Source organism: Tyto alba, unplaced genomic scaffold (assembly GCF_018691265.1).
Source record: "Tyto alba isolate M040663 unplaced genomic scaffold, T.alba_DEE_v4.0 Super-Scaffold_20, whole genome shotgun sequence".
NCBI lineage: Eukaryota > Metazoa > Chordata > Aves > Strigiformes > Tytonidae > Tyto > Tyto alba.
In genome coordinates, this window is record NW_024881283.1 from 8,367,011 (window position 1) to 8,387,432 (window position 20,422).

General features: G+C 51.1%; 1 protein-coding gene across 3 annotated transcripts; it reads left to right on the plus strand.

Moving 5' to 3' along the window:
- The first annotated feature begins 363 nt into the window (after positions 1-363).
- On the plus strand, positions 364-18,267 carry FNDC5 (fibronectin type III domain containing 5). 3 transcript variants are annotated; one of them, XM_042793826.1, is made up of 6 exons: positions 364-744; positions 9,955-10,070; positions 10,375-10,573; positions 12,021-12,113; positions 15,535-15,668; positions 16,472-18,267. In XM_042793826.1, the coding sequence occupies exons 1-6, from the start codon at positions 666-668 to the stop codon at positions 16,511-16,513; spliced, it is 663 nt and encodes a 220-aa protein (XP_042649760.1). In that variant the 5' UTR covers positions 364-665; the 3' UTR covers positions 16,514-18,267. The 3 variants fall into 3 exon arrangements, with proteins under 3 accessions (XP_042649760.1, XP_042649761.1, XP_009962443.2); XM_009964141.3 differs by lacking the exon at positions 364-744 and adding an exon at positions 9,774-9,862; XM_042793827.1 differs by lacking the exon at positions 12,021-12,113.
- Positions 18,268-20,422: the final 2,155 nt, after the last annotated feature.

Consider the following 20,422-nt stretch of genomic DNA (forward strand, 5'->3'; position numbering starts at 1 on the left):
CAGAGCGCTGGCGGCTTAATTAACCTGGAGGCACGGCTAATTCCAAAAGCTCATCTACTCCTCATTACCTTGGAATTTAGAGACTGGAGACTCGCAGGGGTTGGGTGAAACCCCAGCGGTAAAATGTCACCGCTGCTTGTGTACTGGGCGGGGGGGCTCGTCTCGGCGTGGGAGCCCGTCTCCTTCCCCCCCGCCGTGGGGGACCGGCGGGGAGCAGCCCCCGGGAGGGCTGGGCCGGGGGTGTGCCAGGACCCCGGCGGGGGCGGGAGGGGCGGGATGGGGGAAACTGAGGCAGACAACGGGGCCGGGCTGGGCGGGGGGACCCGAGCCACCCCCCGTCCCGCCGCCCCCGGGGCCGGGGGAGGGACCGGAGCGGGGCTGCCCGGCGCTGCAGCGGGCGGAGCCGGGGCTCGGCGGGGCCGCGCCCGCCCCCGCCTCCCGGCCGTACCGAACCGAACCGAACCGAATCGTACCGAACCGAACCGAATCGAACCGAACCGCACCGAACCCAACCGTACCGGGCGGGTTCCGGTGGCACCGGGCCCCGGCGCTCTCCGCGGTGCTGAACGGAGCCGCCGCGCCCGCAGGACGCGCCGCCGGTGGGGCCCGGCCCGGCCCGGCCCGGAGCGGCTCGGCCCGGCGCGGCGCGGCGGCGGCGGCGGGGGATGGAGCCCTTCCTCGGCTGCACCGGCGCCGCGCTCCTGCTCTGCTTCAGCTACGCCGGTCTGCGCCCGGTGGAAGCGGGTAAGGGCCGCCGGGCCCCGGGGAGAGGCTGTCCGCGGAGGTTGGGGGGCGGGGGGGGGGGACACACGGGAGCTTCGGAGTGGGGAGAGCGCGGGTGGGAGCAGCGGGTGAAGCGCGGAGTGGAGCTGCGGCGAGGGGGGACGGAGTTCGGGGGCATCGCCGGCCGGGACTCTGTAGGGGGATTGGGTTCAGAAGAGCCGGGAGATTTCGCTCATGCGATGCTGGGGCTTGGGGAGCACCGGGCTCTCGCCCCCCCCCCCCCCCGCGTCCCAGCGTGGGAAGGCGGCTCGTAGCAATGAAAACAGGGGTTCAGGGAGAGCGAAGGGACCCTCGCCCAGCGCCGGGCATGGGGGAGGCAAAGGATCTTCCGCCCCTGAGCCGCGGCGCCTGCTCGTGTCACGGGGCTGAAGGGGAGCAGAGAGGGCAAAACCAGATCTGCTCTGCCCCCGCCGCGGCACGTTAACCTTGGTCATCCCCCTCCCCAACTCCTGCTCAGCGCAGCCTGTCCGGGGCCCAGGCAGACACTGCCGGGAGCACTGGCAGCTCCTGAGGAAGCACCACTGCCCCAGAGGAACCACCTCTCCTGGGGCACGGCACATCCCGGCCTGTTTAAAACCAGGCCCCTTCGGGCCGAGCAGGTCCTCTGAAGAAGTGGGGGATCTTTCGGGAAGGTCTCCATGAGCTAGCTCTAATTTTGAAGAGACCAGGACACAATCGGGTCCACTCTTCTCCCCTGCATCGACCGGGCTCAGCCTTCCCCCAAGCACCCACACATGCGGGTGCTACGTCTCGGTGGGTGCTGGTGGGCGCTTCCCAGCCCAAGCCAGACACCCTCCCCGGGTCTGGGTAGTCAGCCGAAGGCTGTCTCCTTCACCGGCTGCAAGATGTTGATGGAACAGCTGCTTTGATTTGCAAAACGCTGATTGCCAGAATATCTTGCATTCCAGGAGGCTGGGGGTGACTATTAGGGATGCAGAGCTCCGGGGAGTGGAAATTCCTGCGGCCGAGCCAGCCCCGGGAGTTGCTGGAGTTACATTCGCCCTCATCCTGCCTGCGCCGGGGCTGCAGCAACCCCCCGAATGCCTTCGGCTCTGACACACGCGTCCTTGGCCAGGCGTCGGCACTCTGAAGTTGCCGTTTCACAACTGACAGACCCGGGGGGAGATTAATGAAACATTCCCAAACGGAGGGAGCGAAGGGGAAAACACCGCGGCACAATGGAGGCGTCTGCAATTGTAACAGCCCTCCCAATTTTCTGTAAACTAGGCCACTTCCCCTGCTCTTCCTTATCCTTGAATCACCTCAGTCAGCAACTGAGAGTAAACATGGAGTTGTGTCCCTGCCCATAACTGCCTTCTGCTCCTGTCTTACAGGCAGCGTTTCTGTGCTGTAAGGTGTCCGTGCCACGTTTTGAGCCGGGCAGCTCTGCAAACACGGAGAGCCGCTCTGTCTGACGGCTACGGCGTGCGGTGGGGAGGCAGGAGACGCGGTTCTGGGCTCTGACGAAGCTGCCTGACCTTGGTGTTGTGCCACACACCACCCCCTGCCCCCTCCTTCTGTGGTCTCCTTTGCCAAGGGTTGTGATGTGCTCTCCCCGCAGCCCGGCGAGGTAGTGAACTTGTGCTGTCCCTGTTTTTCAGAGAGGGAAAAGAGGAATGAGGGTATGGAGCGATTTTTCCCAAGGTCACACAGAGGTAGTGGCAGCATCACCACCAGCTCGGTGTCCCCAGCCCAATGATGTGGCCATGAGGCCACCAAGGTGTGCAAGCCAAGAACCACGGAAAAAGTCCAGGGAGGTGAAACCATCCCCAGCAGCGTCAGGCAGGGATGAAGGCTCAGCAGCCCTTCCCCTTCAGACCCAGAGCTCATGCATGTAGGTTTAAAATAATGCCTGCTGTGAAAGGTTAAGGCTGCTGTCCCCAGGAGACGACCGGTGCAAATTCCCCCCCTGCTGATGCAGCGGTGAGAGCTGGCAGGTGAGCAGCACCGAGTATGAGCCCTGCTCTGAGAGGGGGGTTTGGCCAGTCAGGATCGTTTTTTGGCAAGGTGATGCCAAGGTGAACGAGAAGGGGAAGCAGGACTGGGAGGAAAAGGTAGTTGAGAAATAACCTCCCCACTAACGTTTTGGTAGCCCTCAGCATCCCACCAGCACCGCGTGGGCGAAGCCCTCCAACTCATTCCCACTGCTGCCTGCTCGAGAGGGTCCCTGTGAAAAATTCAGGATGGTTGGCAAGTCAGAAATACAATATGATTTTGCCACAGCACTCGCTCTGGAAGCGGGCTGGCCCAGCCTGCATGGTCCGAGCTGCCAGCAGCCCCCCTCCTCGTTAGGCAGAGCTAACGAAGAGGAAGGTGAGCTGTGCCGGGCTCGGTGGCACAGGACTGCTGTTAAGGGCTGTAAGAGCAGCAGGGCGACGCTGCGTAAAGATGATAAAAGACCCCAAAATAGGCCACGGGCCCTGCAACTTGCTAGGGCAAGCGGCATCCCTGCAAGATGCCTGCCCGTAGAGCAACTCGGGTCAGGTTTATTTTTGTGAGATGGAGGGGAAATGTGCACAGGTAAAACCTCACCCTCCAGCACAGCTCTGGGCCCCATCCAGCTCTCAGCCTTCGCAGGACCCAGACTGGCCTTGAATTCAAGGAGCCCCTTAACAGCTCCTCCCCCTCCGCTGCCCAAAAAGGGGCCAAAACCACCTGGCTGGATTCTGGTCGCTGCTCAGCCTGTTCCCACACGCTGAGCCGCTCTGCCAACCAGGCTCCTCTTCCTCTGCTGAGGTGGGTCTCCATCCTCACCTCCTCCTCAGGCAGCCCCGCCAGCTGCAGGGAGGAAAGGAGAGCAAAGAGGTGACAACCGGACTGTGGATGCTGCTCCCTGACCTGTATCTCGCCGGGCACGCTCACCTCCTCCTCCGAGCCAGGGGAACTGAGGTCACCCGTGGTCTGGCAGGATCAAAACCAGAAGCGAGCAATAGGCTCGGCACACAGGAGAAAGCAGCGATCGGTGTGACAGCTCTTTGGAGATGGCAAACCGACCCACGCCGGCCCCTTCCCGTCTCACGGAGGCCACGGAGGTTCCTGGCCAGCTGATGGATGGCGTAAGCACTTTATTGATTTCTGCATTCAGCGTAGGAGAGATTTAATTGAAATATGGAGGTTTCTAACCTCCCTGTCAGCCTCTCAGCAGGGATGTTGCTGCGCAAAGCAGCCAAGGTTGTGCCATCCTCTTCCAAACACTGTCTCCTGCTGGGAACATACATGTGGAAAACGGAGTTCCCCCCCAGCGAGGGACGTGCTTGCACACATTTACCATGCCCACCATGGCAGGATCCAAAAGCAGCGCTCATGGAGTGGTCCCCACGTACTGGTATTGAATACGGCCCGGTCCTTTTGGCATTTATTGTCAAATAAACCCCTCCTGGTTTATATAGTAGCCAGAGGCCAAATTAAGGCCTGACTCAAGTATAATTTATTTAAAAGCAGAGATATATTGAGCAGTGAAGCATGCAAATCTTTGTGCCGTAAAAATCAGAGTGTTGGATACAAGAGCAGAGCTGGGTCGGGACCAGCCAGCAAATTCCTGGGAGAGGTCTGGGTACCGGCATCCACTGGCAGTCCGGGAAACTCCAGGGCTTGCTCATCCTCTCTGCCTCTGACAGATTTCTCTCTTACTTCTCCAATATCACATAGATGTGGGCTGAGAAGAGCTAGAAAAGACCATGGTACCCAGTCCTCCCCGGACGTTTGGGTCCTGCATAAAACGTGCCACAGCAATGACCCTGCTCTGGGTTGGCAGCATTAAAACCCAACTCATGATATTGGCAAGACTCAAGCGAATCCTGGCTGGATTCAGGACAGTCCAAGGTTTGGCAGTACAGGACATTCTCTGAAGTAGAAATACCCCTTTCTTCTGTCCTAAGGAATTTCCAGTGGCCATCTGGACACAGCCAGCATCTCCGCACTCCCTGAAAAGGCTCCGTCCTCCTTGACAGCATTTCCACCCGCACATTTGGGCACCCACTCCCTGGGGAATTGGCAATAGGAGGGGGCTGACCTAGTTTGTGCAGGGGAGTGGGCGGTCAGCAGGAAATAATTGCCTCTTTCCCACACTGAAGAACCACCAGTTGGTCTTTCTGCTCTTTGAAATTGTCGGAGCTCAGCAAATAGCCCGTCTTCCCATGGGGCCGGGAGCGGGATGGCAGCAGTGGGCCCTGCTCCCTCCCACTCCCCTGCAGGCTCCCTTCATTAAAACACTCGGGGAAGCTGAACAGCACACCAGCCCTTCCTACATACCCCATAAAGCTGACAAGCAATTACATCCAGTGAAGGGAGCCATGCTGGGAGAGCAAAGACAGGCTCAGAAAGGCAATGAAATCAGGACTTTTTGTACCCACGCTCCAGGAGCAGGCAGCAGTGCTTTGCAGAAAACATAACGCAGGACCTTACGGGATGCTCCTTCCCCTTGCAGGTTGTGTTCTTCCTTAAATAAAGAGCTACTGGGATTTAAGGCTGACATTTACTGGCTCCTGCAGGAAAGGGCACGCAGCTCGCGGGCGGAGAGCACTGAAGGAGCCGCTTCAGAGTCCCGGCAGGCACTCTGCTCGCTGGCCCGTGTCCAGGGGCTCTGAAGAAGCTGAGCCTTTCACGGCAGGAGAGGGGCTGCTTGTGGGAGAGGAGCTAACTGATCTGGGAAACACCGTGACTACAGTGTAGCCTTAGCCATGTAGGAAGCAACTCCATTTCACTCCAGGTATTTCCAAGTAGCTGGAGTTTCCAAGACAGCTGAATTCAGAAAGAACAGTTTTGGGGCTAGGCTGGACCCTTTGCCTGGGGAGATAAATCCAGGAATACGCTCTAATTCCAAACCTATAGCCTGACCACAGGACTTGGTTGGTAGCAGTGACCTCCAAGGCTGTGGTATTTCCACAGATTTTTCCTTTTACTCCAAGCACTGACTGCTCCAGCATCTTGCCTGGCTAAAGGCAGCGAGCTGGCTCCCACCCCACCATAAGAGCTCATGGCACAAGGTTCAGACTGAAAGGGGCTTCAAAAGAGGCACAACAGCAAGGAGAGGGACTGCGGCAGAGGAGCCAGGAGCTCTGAGCATCTCCCAGTGAGGTCTTTGTGGCCCAGGTCCCTCCCTGATCCTAGAGATGCCAGGCAAGACATCCTGGTGTCTCGGTCACCCCTTTTGCTCCCCCCACCATCCTCGATCAGCAGCCCCACCTTCACAGGTGACAGCAGCAGTGGGATGGAGACAAACCTGCACCCCTCTCTTCCTCCACCCCTCTCTTCCTCCCTCCCCTCCCCTCCCCATCCCATCCAAGCTACAGCTCCAACGGTTCAGTCAACATAAGGGGCAGGCAGGTGGTTTCCTCCTCCTCGTGCCAGCAGCCGCTGTGTTGACAATGAAAAGTCAGGGAGGAATCAGCCCAAAGCTGTAAAATGTGGGCTTTTTTTTTTTTTTTTTTATTCTCTCTCAAATAAAAGTCCATTAATAATCAGCAAAGCGTTTAATGAGAGGCTAGAAGGAGTTCTCGGCGTTAAGAGGGGATTAAGGGTAATCTTCATCGCTCATGCCTCCTCGCTGTGCGGAGGCGGTTCTGACCTGCTCTTGCCAAAAGGGCCCAAGGTGGGGAGGAGCGAAGCAGGGCTGGGACACACATTCCTGGTGCTGGGATGAAGGCTCCCTGAGGGAAGGAAACGAGACACAGCTTAAGCATGATCAGTTTTGAAGCAGCCATTCAGGTTTAAAAATCATGATTTCATCTTAATTAATCAGGGCTTCCCTTTAAAGAGGGGCCTGCAATTTCTGCTGACAAGAGAAAGAGAGCATCTTTTCATCTGAGCACACAGCTCATAATTCAAATTTGGCCAAACAGATCCCCTGCCAGTTTGCAACGTGTGATTTGCTCCAGCAGGCATCGCAGCCTCTGCGCTGGGATGAAGCTAAACTGCTAAACCAGAAATCTTGTACCATATGGGTCCCTTACAGACCAGACAAGAGATGCGCTGTCCTCAGCATCTCCGGAGTAAACACGGATGAGAAAGGTTTGATGCACAGCGTGTTCCCTGCTATCGCGCCCGCAGCGGGGAAGGCACAGCCCCCGGGGCCATCCCCCTCTCTGTGCCTGCTCCCAGAACACCAGCAGCTCTTCCCCGGCTGCCACAGGCACGGAAGCAAAGTTTCCAGGAGTTGCGTATGACTCTAGTAGGAACCAAGCACTTGGATTTGGCACCTCAAAGCCCTGCTAGAGCTGCTGACCCCCTACAGCCAGCTGGGAAACAGAAATTACCTCTTCTCCACCTGACCTCAGCCAGGCTGGCACTACAAAGAGCTGCAACTGGCCCAAGGAGCCAAAAGTGGTGTGGAGTATCTTGGAACAGTGTTTAGATTTTAGAAAGTCATGATCTCATCCTGCATCTCCTGGGAGCAGGGAGAAAAGCATCCTCATGGATGAAAATTTTGGTTCCAAATTATTCACTCAGCTGTGGGAGCAGGAAACTAATTTTCCCAGCTTTGTATTTCTGTCAAACGCCGCGCTCAATTCTCTTTTCATATCGCTTTTATACTGGTTTGACACCACTGATTGATGTGTAGCTACTCCTAATCTGTGGTAGAGAAAGGGAAGGCACGCTCAGATCTGCTGTCCCAGATTTCCCTCTATTACCTGCTGACTTCAACCACCCCGTTTCTCTCAGGTATTACTACGAAGGAGGTTTTCTAGAGTGCTCTCGACCATCCACACCAGCCGATTTCTCCCCTGCCTACATTCTGAGTCCTGCTTTGCAGGCTTCAAGCACGGCTTTGCAGCTTTGCTGAATGCTTCCCTTCTTCCTCACAGCCCTCCACCCTCTCTCACCAGAGAGGTGGTTTGCTCTCCTCCAGCTCTGCTAGGTCTTCCCAACTCCCCCACATTTTATGTCATCGGGAAGCTTAGACACTTTTTCTGCTACGCCTCCCTCAAGGTCACAAATTTCAAAGCGGACTCGGGCACCAAGTGCAGTGTGCTGTATGTTCCCTTTTCCCAGCCTGAAGCTTTTTCCCTGGAACTCTGCTCTCTCTTCCTGTGGGGTTAATTCATCTCTTTTCAAAGGCCTCTTCAACCTAAGCTGGGTAAGTCAGTGGTAGCTCCTAAAAAAAAAATTAGCTCCTAAAAATATCCAGCAAAGACAACCAGGCCGGGATTTAACTGTACAGCTGTACTTTCAGAAGGGCGAAGTGCCTGGCTGCAGCTGGAGACTGTTTTGTCTCCCATCTCTCAACTCCGTCATGTCCTCCGTATGTTCTAGCAAATTCATCAGGCATGACTCACAGACCTTCCCTGTACGCATTCCCATCTGCTGACTGCCCCTTCCTAAAATTAGATCCTACTCTGGCTGGCACACGGGTTCAGTCACAAGGGAAGGTGAGGAGCTGCGGACCCACGTCCCTTCCCTGTGTCACAGCAGGGAGCCGAGTCCCCAGGGGGACGGGCCGTCAGGCTGAGGATGATCCGTCTCCCCTGCCCAGCGTGTCCTTGGCCCTGCCGCTGCAGTGGAGGGTGAGGATGAGAAATGTTTCTGTTCCCCGAGAGCTGGCTGGGGAACCACTGCCTCATTTCATGAAGTCCAGCCCCGGAGCGACGGGAATGCTTCGGGTCAATACCGACTCGATCCAGAGAGGAAGGACACCTTCCCCTCTGAAATCCCAGAGACCACGATTGTTTGCTGCTCCTCCTTCTAAAGTCCCAAATTCCTGTGAACTTAGCCAGGCACCTTTCAGGGAGCTTTTTGCTCAGCGAAGGCCTTGCTAGAATCAGTCTGGGTCCCAGACATCCTATTCCTAAGGGTCTCACTGGTGGGTGTGGGTCTCCCAGAGCTCTGAAGGCTGGGACTCAGGGCGGGAGTGAACAGAATAAGGTCATTGCTCTGCTAAATGTTGAACAGCACTGACCTTCAGCTGGGGAATTTTGTCCTCCCATTATTTTCTCCGTTCCTGGGGGAACATTCACCAGCAGTGAAGTCAGTTGTTGAGACACTGACACTACAGCTAGAATATTTTCAGCCACATTCAGGCGGCTGGGACTGAATATAAATCCAACAAGTGTTACCAGAGACGTGCACACATGCATTCTTCATTTACTCTTGACCTCAGCCCCAGCCCCAGTAGGGCAGTGTTGTGCAATGGTTACAAAGCAATAAAAGCAGTATTCTTTGATGAGAGTCAGAAAAAAATTACTCCTCACTCTACTGACCTCCTGGGGCTAGCTGGGGTCCTAGTAGTCTCGTTAGCATTTACTGCCTTTGGGTTTGGGGCACAAGCTGGAGATGGTGAATTAAATTTGACCAGAGGAAAGGGAAGAGGAATCCAACCTGCTGCAGAGAGCACTGGAAGGACTGTGCCAAGCCTGCGAGGTAAAACCTTCCCTTTGAGATACCAAGAAGGGCTTTGCACTGTGCAGCTCCCTCGGGCAGAGGCTCCTGGGGAGGGTGTGCAGGAGCCCAGCTCACTTGGGCAAGGATGGCAGCTACCCAGATCCACCTTGCAGCTGGCAACTCAGCTTCGCCCCGGAGTTGGGAACAAACACTAAACGTGGAGTCTTGGGCTACTGCTTTCATGCCCTGCCCTTTCCACATTACAAGGGTCCATCGGTGCTGGTGCAGCAGGTTAGCTGTAAGTGGATGCTTGCTGGATGTCCCCCCAACCATCTGAGAGACAGACCATGAACTGCAAAACATGTATAAAAAAATTTGCTGTCAAACTACCAGGGAAAAGCAAAAGAATCACTCCCAATTACTGCTCCTGAATTTTAAAGCTCCAGAGCACCCATCAAAGTGTTCAGTTTTCATATTTCCAAGGCAGACTGCATTTCCTCCCAGCTGTCACTGTCAGACTGTACTAGGAAACAACAGAAAAAATGTGGTATGTGGCTGGGAAGGATGAGATGAATGAGCTGCTCGGTGTCTGCTGTGTTGTCAAAAGAAACTCTTTCCAAGGGTCAGTTATTTCACACTTGTCTAATGCAACTCCTATTCTTAGCAGCCATCTCCTAGAACCTCGCTGATAATTAAGGCATGAAGTACCTGCAATTTCCAGGTCCCACACCCAGAAGCATATACAGGAAGGACCCTGAGCAAGGTCCTCTCCCGCTCCCTTCCTTGCCCTTGCTCTGTCTCCTGCCTGCGGCTGTGACTTTGCCTCTGTAAAGGCTCTGCTCTCCCTCCTTGCAGACAGCCCGTCGGCTCCAGTAAATGTCACAGTCAAACACCTGAAAGCCAACTCAGCTGTTGTGACTTGGGATGTTCTGGAAGATGAAGTTGTCATTGGATTTGCAATTTCCCAGCAGGTATGGTGCCTACAGTTACCCAGTTTTGGCCATGTTCATCTTCACCCCAGGTCCCCTTAGCATCCAAATTCTCTTGCTGCAGTTTAAGCCCATTCCTTCTCGTCCTGTCCCTCGTGGTCCGGGAGGGGACTTGGCTTCCCGTCCTCTTTGCAGCAGCGCTTCACGCGTTGGTAGCTGCAGAGAGGAAAGGGTCTGACGGTCTCCACGTCGGTGGTGGACAGGGCAGGAAGCGGTGGTCTTAGATGACAGCAGTGCACACGGGAGGCCTCTCCACCACTCTGTGCTCTCCTCTCTCGGCTTCCAGAAGAAGGACGTGCGGATGCTGCGCTTCATCCAGGAGGTGAACACCACCACCCGCTCCTGTGCCCTCTGGGACCTAGAGGAGGACACTGAGTACATTGTGCATGTCCAGTCCATCAGCATCCAAGGCCAGAGCCCTGCCAGTGAGCCAGTCCTCTTCAAGACCCCCAGGGAAGCTGAGAAACTAGCCTCTAAAAATAAAGGCAAGTGTGGGTGAGTTCCTATGTGGCCCCTGGGACGCCCAGGCAGCGTAGGGCTCTGCAGAGAGGGAAGCAGCATCCTATGCAATGCAAATAGCTGAGTTAAACGCACGCAGGGCTGAGTGTCCCCCTCACAGCCCCACGTGGACAAGCGGGATGCCCTGAGCGCACCCAGCAGACAAGGCTGATGGGTGCACAAACCAAGAGGGAGATGCTGCTTAAGGCTGGCTGTTCATTTCTCCCGTTTCAGATGAGGTTTAACAGGCAAAGTGAGGAGGAGAAGGGTTTCCAGTGTGGGAGCTGTGTGTCCAGCACCCTAGCAAGTGGAAAATGCCGGGGGAAATTCCTGAGCAGCCTGTGAACTCACGTGAAACTAGACCCCTGGATGGCAATGGGCACACCACTGTGCTCCCAGGGCACTTGGGGGGATTTGCTGAGCCTGCTGTTCTTGGATTCCATGACAACAGGGGGAAAAAATACCCAGAGACTCCCACTTTTCTTATCAGAATGTCGAGGTTGGAAGGGACCTCTTATGATCACCTGGTTCAAACCCCTGCTCAAGCAGGGCCAACTAGAACAGGTTGTCCAGAATCACGTCCAGTTGGGTTTCAAATATCTCCATGGAGGAAATCCAGCGCTTCCTCACTGGCAACACCTTCACTTGCTCCTCTTAAGCCAGACCAGATTGTTGAAGGTTTTCTGTCAGCAAGAATCTGCTAGAAAAACAGCTAGGGAGTACAGGGGTCTGGGATAGAAAGGGTTACTGCCTGCCTACTGAGGACCCAGCCTGTTGCAGGGCTTTTGGCCATGGTTCCTTGGATGTTGTCAGTTCTTGACTCTTTCTGCTAAAATGATTTAGTGTCTGTAAATACTGAATTGCTGTTCATCTAAAAGCACTAAGAGGAGCACTGCTTCCCTCCCTGGAGGCCTGAACTGTAATCTTCTTAGTGCTTTGAAGCCAAGGAGGCGCATTACGCCCTGCAAAAAGGCTCTACTCATTTCCGAATCCCATGGCTCCACTGAAAAATATCATGCCAGGCTCCACACTCCTGAGCTGGGGGAGGAACTGCTGAAGCATGCAAGGCTTTGTGACAGGAGCAGACGGCCCTCACAAAGACCAGAGACAGAGCAGAGCGAGCTGCCATGGGGCCAGATAACACAGGGGACTTCCCCCGTGGCAGCTCCTCCGTGGTCGCTGCCGGTTGATCCTGTCTCACTGCTCCTCCCTCACCCCATCTCCTCCCGGTTTTCGGGGGGCAGTTGCTGCAGAGCAGCTGATGCTCTGCAAGTTCAAAGTGCAGCTCGTGCTGCTGGCACGACTGACGGGCGAGGACGCCCTCCCTGCTAGCTTTGACCCCGATGCACTGATGATTTGACACTGTTAAACCAGTGTCCAGTCCAGCCCGAGCCGTGCGGTCAGACTTCATGGTCTCTCTTTCCCCTTGTGCAGATGAGGTGACAATGAAGGAGATGGCGAAGAAAAACCAACAGCTGCGAGCGGGGGAAATTCTCATCATTGTTGTGGTGTTGTTTATGTGGGCAGGTCAGTTCAATCTTCCTGGCAAAAGCATGTCACATCCCCAGGGCCTGCTGGTTTGCATGTGTAATCATGTAAGGCCTGAAAAGGAATGTTTCCTCCCATAAAGGGGACTGCATATTCAGCTGCAAGGGCACCTCAGTTCCCTTTGCTGCATCACAGGTTGGGCAGTGCCAAAAGCAGGTGAATCAGTGGTTTGATCCGGTCCAGCAGGAAGCAGACAATGGACTCGATGAACCAACTGCCTAACTCCCCATGGCTAATCCTGTAATCTCAATTTTTCCAGATTGCACTGATGATAATGCCCTCAGCCATCCAACAGGATGCCTCAAGCCCTTCAAATCATACAGGTCACTGTAATTATCTGGCTATTATGTGACTACAACTCTTATGCAAACCAGAAATTTAAGAGTCTTGCTCTCAACACCCACTATTATATATGCACTAAAACCCACTTCAAAATCAATTAAAATAATGGAAGCAATGAAAGAACAAATGGCCCCAAACATCAAGACACCAATAAACCCAGATCCTTTCAACATCCACTATTAAAATTCAAAGAGGAGTATTTAATAGGAAGAGAAGGGACATTAGCAGAAACATATTAACTGAAAGGAAGGAAAAGTCTATATGAGCTTGGGATGGAGGGAGGAGGAAGGACTAACATTAGCTGAAAGCTGCTATCCAAAAGGGTGTTTTGGAGCCAAACTTTTGGCAATCTTTTTAAATTCCACACTAATCCTCCATACACTTTGCAGCCACTAATCCTTTTAATCCAAGCAGAGGCTCTGCTACAGGACGGCCACTGTAGTACATGATTTTATAAGCAAGACTATACACCCACCTGCAGCTGAGAGCACCCAGTGCCCTGCAAGGTGCAGTAAAATCATCCTAGGGCCACTTTGCTGTGCAAACACCTTAACACAGCCTCTAACAGAGCATCAGATAAATATGCTCCTTCAATATGAAGATTCCTCACTGTGACTTTCTGTAATGTGTACAAACATATACATTACATTTCCAAAGAGCACCACGAGTTTTCCGACATGAGTTTGGGACCACGTTTCAATAGAATTCACAGCAAATTGTACCTAGGACAGATCTCACTCCTACGTTTTAAACTAGCACACAGGGAGAAGAAAATGCCTCTGACTCCTGCTCCATCAGCTTAGCCTGTCTGAAGCGGCCGTAGCCAGCCCTTCAGCTTGTTCCGTTTGGAAATTACATGCATGAGTTAATGGGAAATAAAGTTTGCACATGTTTCTTTTCTATTTAGAGCCCCAGCCTCCCCTGGCTGCCAGTCAGCTGCTGCTTCTGCTGCAACGTAAAACATTAATGAAACAACATTTGCTCCCTGCGAGTCACAGAGCACATTGCCCAAGGGGAAATGGTTCGGGTGACCCCAGGAAATTGGCAGGAGGGGAAATTAGCACTACGGTAAATCTATGGCTCATAAAAGACAACCTTTGGCACTTGGTATTTAGTCCTCCTGTCCCTGTCAAACCACTTTTCCACACACACAGAACATGTAAACGGTCACACACAGAATTTTCCTCGATCAGAAGAGGAACCCCCCACAATAGTACTGAGCAGCTGATGAGCCCCTGACAACCTCCGGAGCCGGTGGCGAGCACAACGTTACCTTCTCCAGAAGTGGCCTGTCATCTCTGCTGCTGTAACCTGTAATGATCCGGAACTGACAAGGGTTGCATCAGTTTACTCCAACAGAAGATTTGGCCCTTTTATACTAGATTCTACTGAGATGAGATACCTCCATGGAGAGACGTGGAGAGGAAACCAGTCACTGATCTGAGATCAGTCACAAGAGGGGGATGGAGAGATTAACTGTACAGTTCTGCAAGGTTTCTTACAAGTGAATCCAAGTGATACAGAATCAGATCCATGTATAATATTTTTTTTGTCCTGGAAATTCCCGAGTTTACCGTGCATTTCCAGAGGCTGGACAGCAATTATTGCTAAAGATGATAACCAAATGAAAACCTAAACTAAATTAAAAGGGTTCCAAAACCTCTAGTCCATGATCTGTTCAGCATTTATGTCAAAGTTTAGTTGTGCACATTCAAATTTAAATGCCCTGACAGTAAAAACAACAATGAATAATTACATGAAGAGACTGAACAACTGATTCATCTCCCACTGTAGCATAATCTAAAACTCTGATCACTGTCAGAACAAAGAATTTGCTAATACCACAATTTCCCTTCCAGACAGATGACTTACATTTAAAAAAGATAGTGGGTGGGGGAAAAAAATCTCCCTACAGCTAGTGGGTTCTTTACGTGGTCTTAATATTCAAAAACCTCTTTCCAGCTCTTAACCTGGTCTGCCCATAACCTGAACGTATGACGATGTTTTAGCAAATGCAAACTGGAACCAGCGCCCAGGGCTCTGAACTGAGACAACAGCCAAGGTCTTGTGCTGTCTGTATTTCTGGTATTGTTCACAGCACTTTCCTTCTCTGTGCCTCAGTTTTACCATCAGAAATCACAGAAGGTGTGACTGTGGCAGATGTTAACCTATTCTCCTAGGATCAGCCATTTGTTCACATACGCAGCGAAGAATTTGGACCACTGTGTTTGCACACCTGGGGGCAGCTGCCATAACAACATCTCACTTTATAAAGCAGTTTGTGACGATCTGGTGAAAGGTTTACATATGCTTTTCTATTAGGGGAGCTGGAGTATTTTTCAGTAAGGGAGAAGCAGCATCTGTCTGGTTCTGCTGAACCTCTGCGTTTGGAGTCGGCAGGCAGAGAAGTTATTTGGTCAAAATGTCATATAAAAGCTTCTGAGGAGGACATTTGCGGTCTTCTTATGTGTCAAGGCTGCCCCTGCTTTCCTCTTCATGTGCCTGCATGTGTGGGAGGAAATTTCCACTGGCAGCTTTGCTGCCGTCACTGTTGCATATTTGCAGAAGTTGTCCTGCTGCTCAAAGGGCCCTGGCTTGTATCACATGCAGGCAGGTACCGTACCTGCCTCTCATCTGCCAGCTCCAGCTCCTTCTCCTCACCCCAGAGGAGAAAGATCAGAGGACACATTTTCACTAACCAGAGATTCCAGGAGCTCATGTGTTTGCAAAGCAAAGATCCCATTTAACCGCACCATTAGCGTTGATTGCTATCCAAATGTAAGGCTTACAACACTTGTCCCATTTAATGTCAGGGAAGCTGGAATATAACTAATCTTCTGTCCTTCTAACTAGTTTAGCATGGAACTAGGCATCGAGAAGGGAAGAGCCAGAGGGCTGACTAGCTGTGTTAGAAAATGATCCTTCGGAGCAATAGTGGATGCTGCTGAGATCTCTACCAGACAGTACAAAGCTGGCTGGCAAGCAAGGGATCTCTTGATCTCTGCAGGCTCCAGGGGCTGAGCTCATTTGTGTGATCACTAATGCTTTTTCCTGTTAGGGGTGATCGCCCTGTTTTGCAGACAGTACGATATCATCAAAGATAACGAGCCAAATAACAGCAAGGAGAAAGTCAAGAGCGCCTCGGAGAACAGCACTCCCGAGCACCAGAGCGGAGGGCTCCTCCGCAGCAAGGTGAGATGCTGCTGGCACACAGTGGGGGGACAGGGCAGGCAATCAACTTCCAGCTGGGCCTCAGCTAAATTACCCAAAAAGCAGCCTCTGTTAAACATCCTCCCTCCAGCCAGGATGCAGAGAGGAAACACCCCTTCACCTCCACACATGCCAGTACCGTGGCTTCGTTAGTGGTCTGAGCCTCCCAGACACACCAGGACAGCAGCACTTCACTCCCACCTCTGGATTAGCCCGCGTGTCCATCTGTAAAACAGATTTCTATCCATATTTCTGAAAGATCTGAACATGCCTGGAAGAAAAAGGCACTGAGCTATGCTGCAGTCCCTGAGCTGCGTGGGTCCTCACCCCCACAGCAGCCCTTGGGTGGCATGTTGGTAAAGGGGATATTACTCTTGCAATTAACTGAAGAGCTGATTAGCAGGAGTACGGCTGGTAATACACATGATGTTAAAGGTACGCCACATATCCATAATATAGAGCAGCCTCAAGCCTATAATTTATACCAACTTATTTCAATTCATTTCACTTTCTTATGTTTCTATTCACAACTTGCCCCCTGGCACATCCCCAACACTTCACATTTACTTATTATTTGAAATAGTCCACTAATTCATGCTCATTCAGAAGCAACGATGAACCATGCAACCCTAAAGCCTCAACTCCCTTTTCATTATCCCAAGGAGATGGGAACAAGAACTTTTAGAAAACCAAAAATTGACCAGCATGCTGCACTCATCTCTGTTTTTTTCCTCTCTAGCAGTTCCTATACATTCTTTCTCCCTTTGTCTCCTTTTCTCTTCTAGTTTCCAAAAAACAAGCCCTCAGTGAATATCATTGAAGCGTGACAGCCTGCCACCTGATAGATGGACTCCATTCCTCACTCTCACTTTCTGCCTCTGAGCCTTGATGACTAAGGAGGTGAAATATCGTTGGAGCAATTTAGAAAGAGACCCAATGATTGTCACTTCCTGGCACACACCTCCTTGTCTGTGTTCTGCAAAACATCTGGCCAGAAAGAAAAATCCTGCAAAAAACCTTGAAACCCAAACAATTAAGATGGAAAAGCATCAGTGAGACAGCTGCTGCCAGTGATCCTGTACTGGACTCATGAATCACCTGGGCTGGAACAACTTCTCACACACTCCTCTCCACCCTCACACTCCGTCTTCTGGAACAATTTTCCTGTCTTTGGAGATGTACAAGGTTTCGTTGTATCTTTATTTTGTCTCACTGTCACTACATTTTGACAGTATTAACGTGAGCTCAGGCATCAGTCACTGTCACTCCTCTCCAAGCAAGAAAGGAGGGAAGCTCATCGCAGACACGACTAGCAACCAGATTTTGGCTGCTGTGTGCTCCCAGCTTGCTTTGTTCCATTGATGTGTGTTGTGTAACACGTCTTGCAGGTGGGTTTTTAAAACAAAAAAAAAAAAAAAAAAAAAGAAAAAAGGCATACCCCAGTCTCCATTCTCCCTGTGAGAACTTCCCTGGCTGTTCTCCAGTGAGGCCGCAGCAGACGTCTCCACCGTTGCTGTCTCTATCTCGCACTGGTGCTCTTCATCTCAGATAATCGGGGCACACTGAACACTGAGGCACAGACCAATATGAGGGGACACCAGAAGCTGTTATGTAGCTTCCAGGATAATTTCAAACATTTTCTTCATGGTATTTTCAGCTGGACCTGAGTCCACCACCAGTGTGGTAAAAGGTCCATAAAAATGTAGCCAGTCAGCAAAAAAGATAAAAAAAAAAGAAAAAAACTCATGCTATCGGTTGCTATGCAAGGTCTCCAGTGGTGATAGCTATTTATTGTGAAAGGCTCTTGCCTAAGGGACCTTTTTCTGAGGGCTTAAGTTCTTAAATTGCTTCTTTTAGTAGGGTTCCTGCAGGAAGGTCTGGTTCTCCTTACACGTCCTGTCTGCACTATTTTTGTGACGTTGTAATGCCGGGTATCTGCGGGAGGCAGTCCTCCATAAAAAGGATGACGATGAATGGGAAAGGGACTGGGGTTCTCCTCTCTCTTATTCAGTGCTTGATGTTTGTAAGCTGACAGGATCCCTGGGACTGCTGGTGCTCTGGAAGCTGGTAGATGCAAGTCCATCACATGGAAAAGACTTACTCTTTGTAGTGTGCCATGGGGTGTCTGTATTTATTTAATTACTCCACAAGACCACTCCATTTGCACTAGGGGATGAGGCAAGGTCCTACTTGTTCCATCAAATACCAAGACAGGTTGGCCTAAGTAGGGTTTGAATCTCATTATAACAAACCTGCACTCAGATGAGCCTGGTTTAAAAGTCTCTGCAAAGAAACAGGCTGGCAGTAACAGAATTCAGCCATCTCTCCTCTTCCACTGTCACCAGCCTTTCCAAAATAACTGATTTGAGAGAAAGGCACCAGGAAGTCTGCTTGCAGCTGGGTTGGTGAACAAGCACAGACTTCCCTTGTCCTGGTTTCAGAAGGCAGGCCAACCCCAAAAGTCTCTTCAATGGATCCTTTGCCAGAACATATTCCTCCATCACCAAGAGGGAGAGGTCAACACCTCTGATACAGACAGAGCAATAAACATTTTATAATGTACAATAAAAGATTAAAGGCATCTCTTGTGTCCTTGTAACATCTGAATTTAGTAATGTTTTATCTTCACCTGCTTCATGCAACAGAACAGGGGGACTTTATTTCCTAGGGACTACAGCATCAAATGTTTTCTCAATGTCTGGGTGTAGAAAACCAGAAAGGTTTACCAGAGTTCACTCTGGCTGCAGGAAAAGGGGAAAAAAACACTTGCAACATAAATAGCACTACAACCATACCTAGCAAGATCCTTCAGACATGTCTTATCTCTTAAGAAAGAAATGTCATTTGGAATCCATACCCCTATGAAGGGGGATTTAGGACAGATGGTACAGCATGTGCAAAACGATAAGGGAGATGCTCTCATAATCCTAGAGCAGCCAGCCAAGCAAGCAGCCCTCAGAAGCCCACTAGTAAGGAAATCCAGCCCAGTAATTTGGCAGGTTTGGGGGGGGGGGGTGGGGGTGGGGGGAGTTGTGTGTCTGTTTTTAAAGACAGTTGTCTCTGTGAATTTCAGACCATAACCCCTTTTTTTTTTTTTTTTTTTTTTTTACAGTAACTGTTGTTGTCCCCTAGTGACAAGTTTAAACTATTTATTTCCTAACAGATGTGCTCACTCCTTGTTTGGTAGAAAAGAATTAAAATGTAAAGCATCACTGTTTGCATAGAGTTAAGTATTTGCACCATAATGTGGCAAGAGGTAAAAGGGTTATCATTATGTTCCATAACTGCAGGCTTTAAAAGTAAGGTAATAATGCTATTAGTGTGAAGAAACAAACATAGGCTGGCAGCAATTCAGCTCATCAGAGAGGGACTCCAAGCTATCCAATTCAAGTGATTCTCTTAAACAAAATGTTTTTAGCAACTCTGAATTGATGCAATGAATTCACACTTTAGGAAAAGGTGTTTCCCATTATAGGAGAAGAAAGTTACTTAAGATCCTACTTTTTTGAGGGTCATAAACATCAAAGCTTTAACTGCTGTTTTGGTATCAACTTCCACTGTAACCCATGAGAGTCAGACACCATTAAGGCTCTGGGCCTGAGCGACTTCAAGCCGAAGCCCGTCTTTAGAAAAGCTACCTCATTCTTGTCAACAGTTGCCAGAAGATACTCATGAGGTGCTGTAGAGTCAACAGAGGGAAAAGATCAAGAAAAAAAAAAAACATGACAGCGCTGAGGAAAGTTATGTTGGGCCACAGAACTCACCCTAAAGGCCGCCCACATCTCCCTGCATGTTTTTGCTTGACTGCTGGAAGCAGGAGCTAGGAAAGGGAGGCTTCAATAAATACTAAAAAGCAGCAAGTGGGAGTGGGCTGGCGTGACAGGGATCCCAGAGAGCCCTGCAAGAACTGATGCCCTGCCAATCTCAAAAGCAAAGGAAAGCAGCCCTCCAGCCGGTTCTGCTGATGCCATGCAGCCCCTGGGGACTAATCCCATTGATTTCCAAGAATCTACTGAGCAGAGACTACGGGCACAATAAGTAGCAAGAAGCTGAAAACAGAACCCTTTGCCAATATACGCAGTGCATGTTTAAAGTTAAGCACCACTTGCCTCCATCCTTTCAAGCACTGTAATATTATGCCTACAAATACAATTTAGCCAATATATTCCTCCCCCACGAGTTTAGTAAAATGGAGCCGCAGGAGGCGGTGTGGAGCAAACAATCCTGCACAGCATGTCCTTCCAACTCACAACACACAGCACCATACACTTCTCACCACCTCCCTCTGTACAACAAGCAGCAGCACAAGGTCTGTTCTCCGTCTCCTCGGAGGAAAATGAGAACATTAGGCATCTTATTCCCTGACAGTTCAATAGCATCAGAGGAGGAAACACCTACACGACAGAAAGTGTTAGTATAATCTCAGCTGGTAATGACTTTCTGGAGGAGATGTAAACGGAGAGGAACAGACTGGTAATGCCGGTATTTGCCAAAGACATTAAAGGTTACATCACTCAAAAGCGTATGTCACAGCTGCACATCCATTTTGCTGATAAAAATACAGCAATTCATTGACTGGGTAGTCAGACTTCACTTCCCAAGGAGAAAGTTGAAGATTATGCCATATGTTATACCAAATGTAATTTCCCCAGATTTGCAGAAAAGCTTTCTAACAACATGTAATGAGCTATTACTGGCTAGTCTGGAAGCAGAAGCCTGGCTGACCAAATTCAATC

What these genes read in the sequence shown, in the direction of transcription:
- FNDC5 (XM_042793826.1), top strand. Translation starts at nt 666, where the DNA reads ATGGAGCCCTTCCTCGGCTGCACCGGCGCCGCGCTCCTGCTCTGCTTC. An exon ending in TCTGCGCCCGGTGGAAGCGG is followed by an intron (nt 745 to 9,954) that starts GTAAGGGCCGCC and finishes CCCTCCTTGCAG; the next exon opens with ACAGCCCGTCGGCTCCAGTA. An exon ending in ACTAGCCTCTAAAAATAAAG is followed by an intron (nt 10,574 to 12,020) that starts GCAAGTGTGGGT and finishes CCCCTTGTGCAG; the next exon opens with ATGAGGTGACAATGAAGGAG.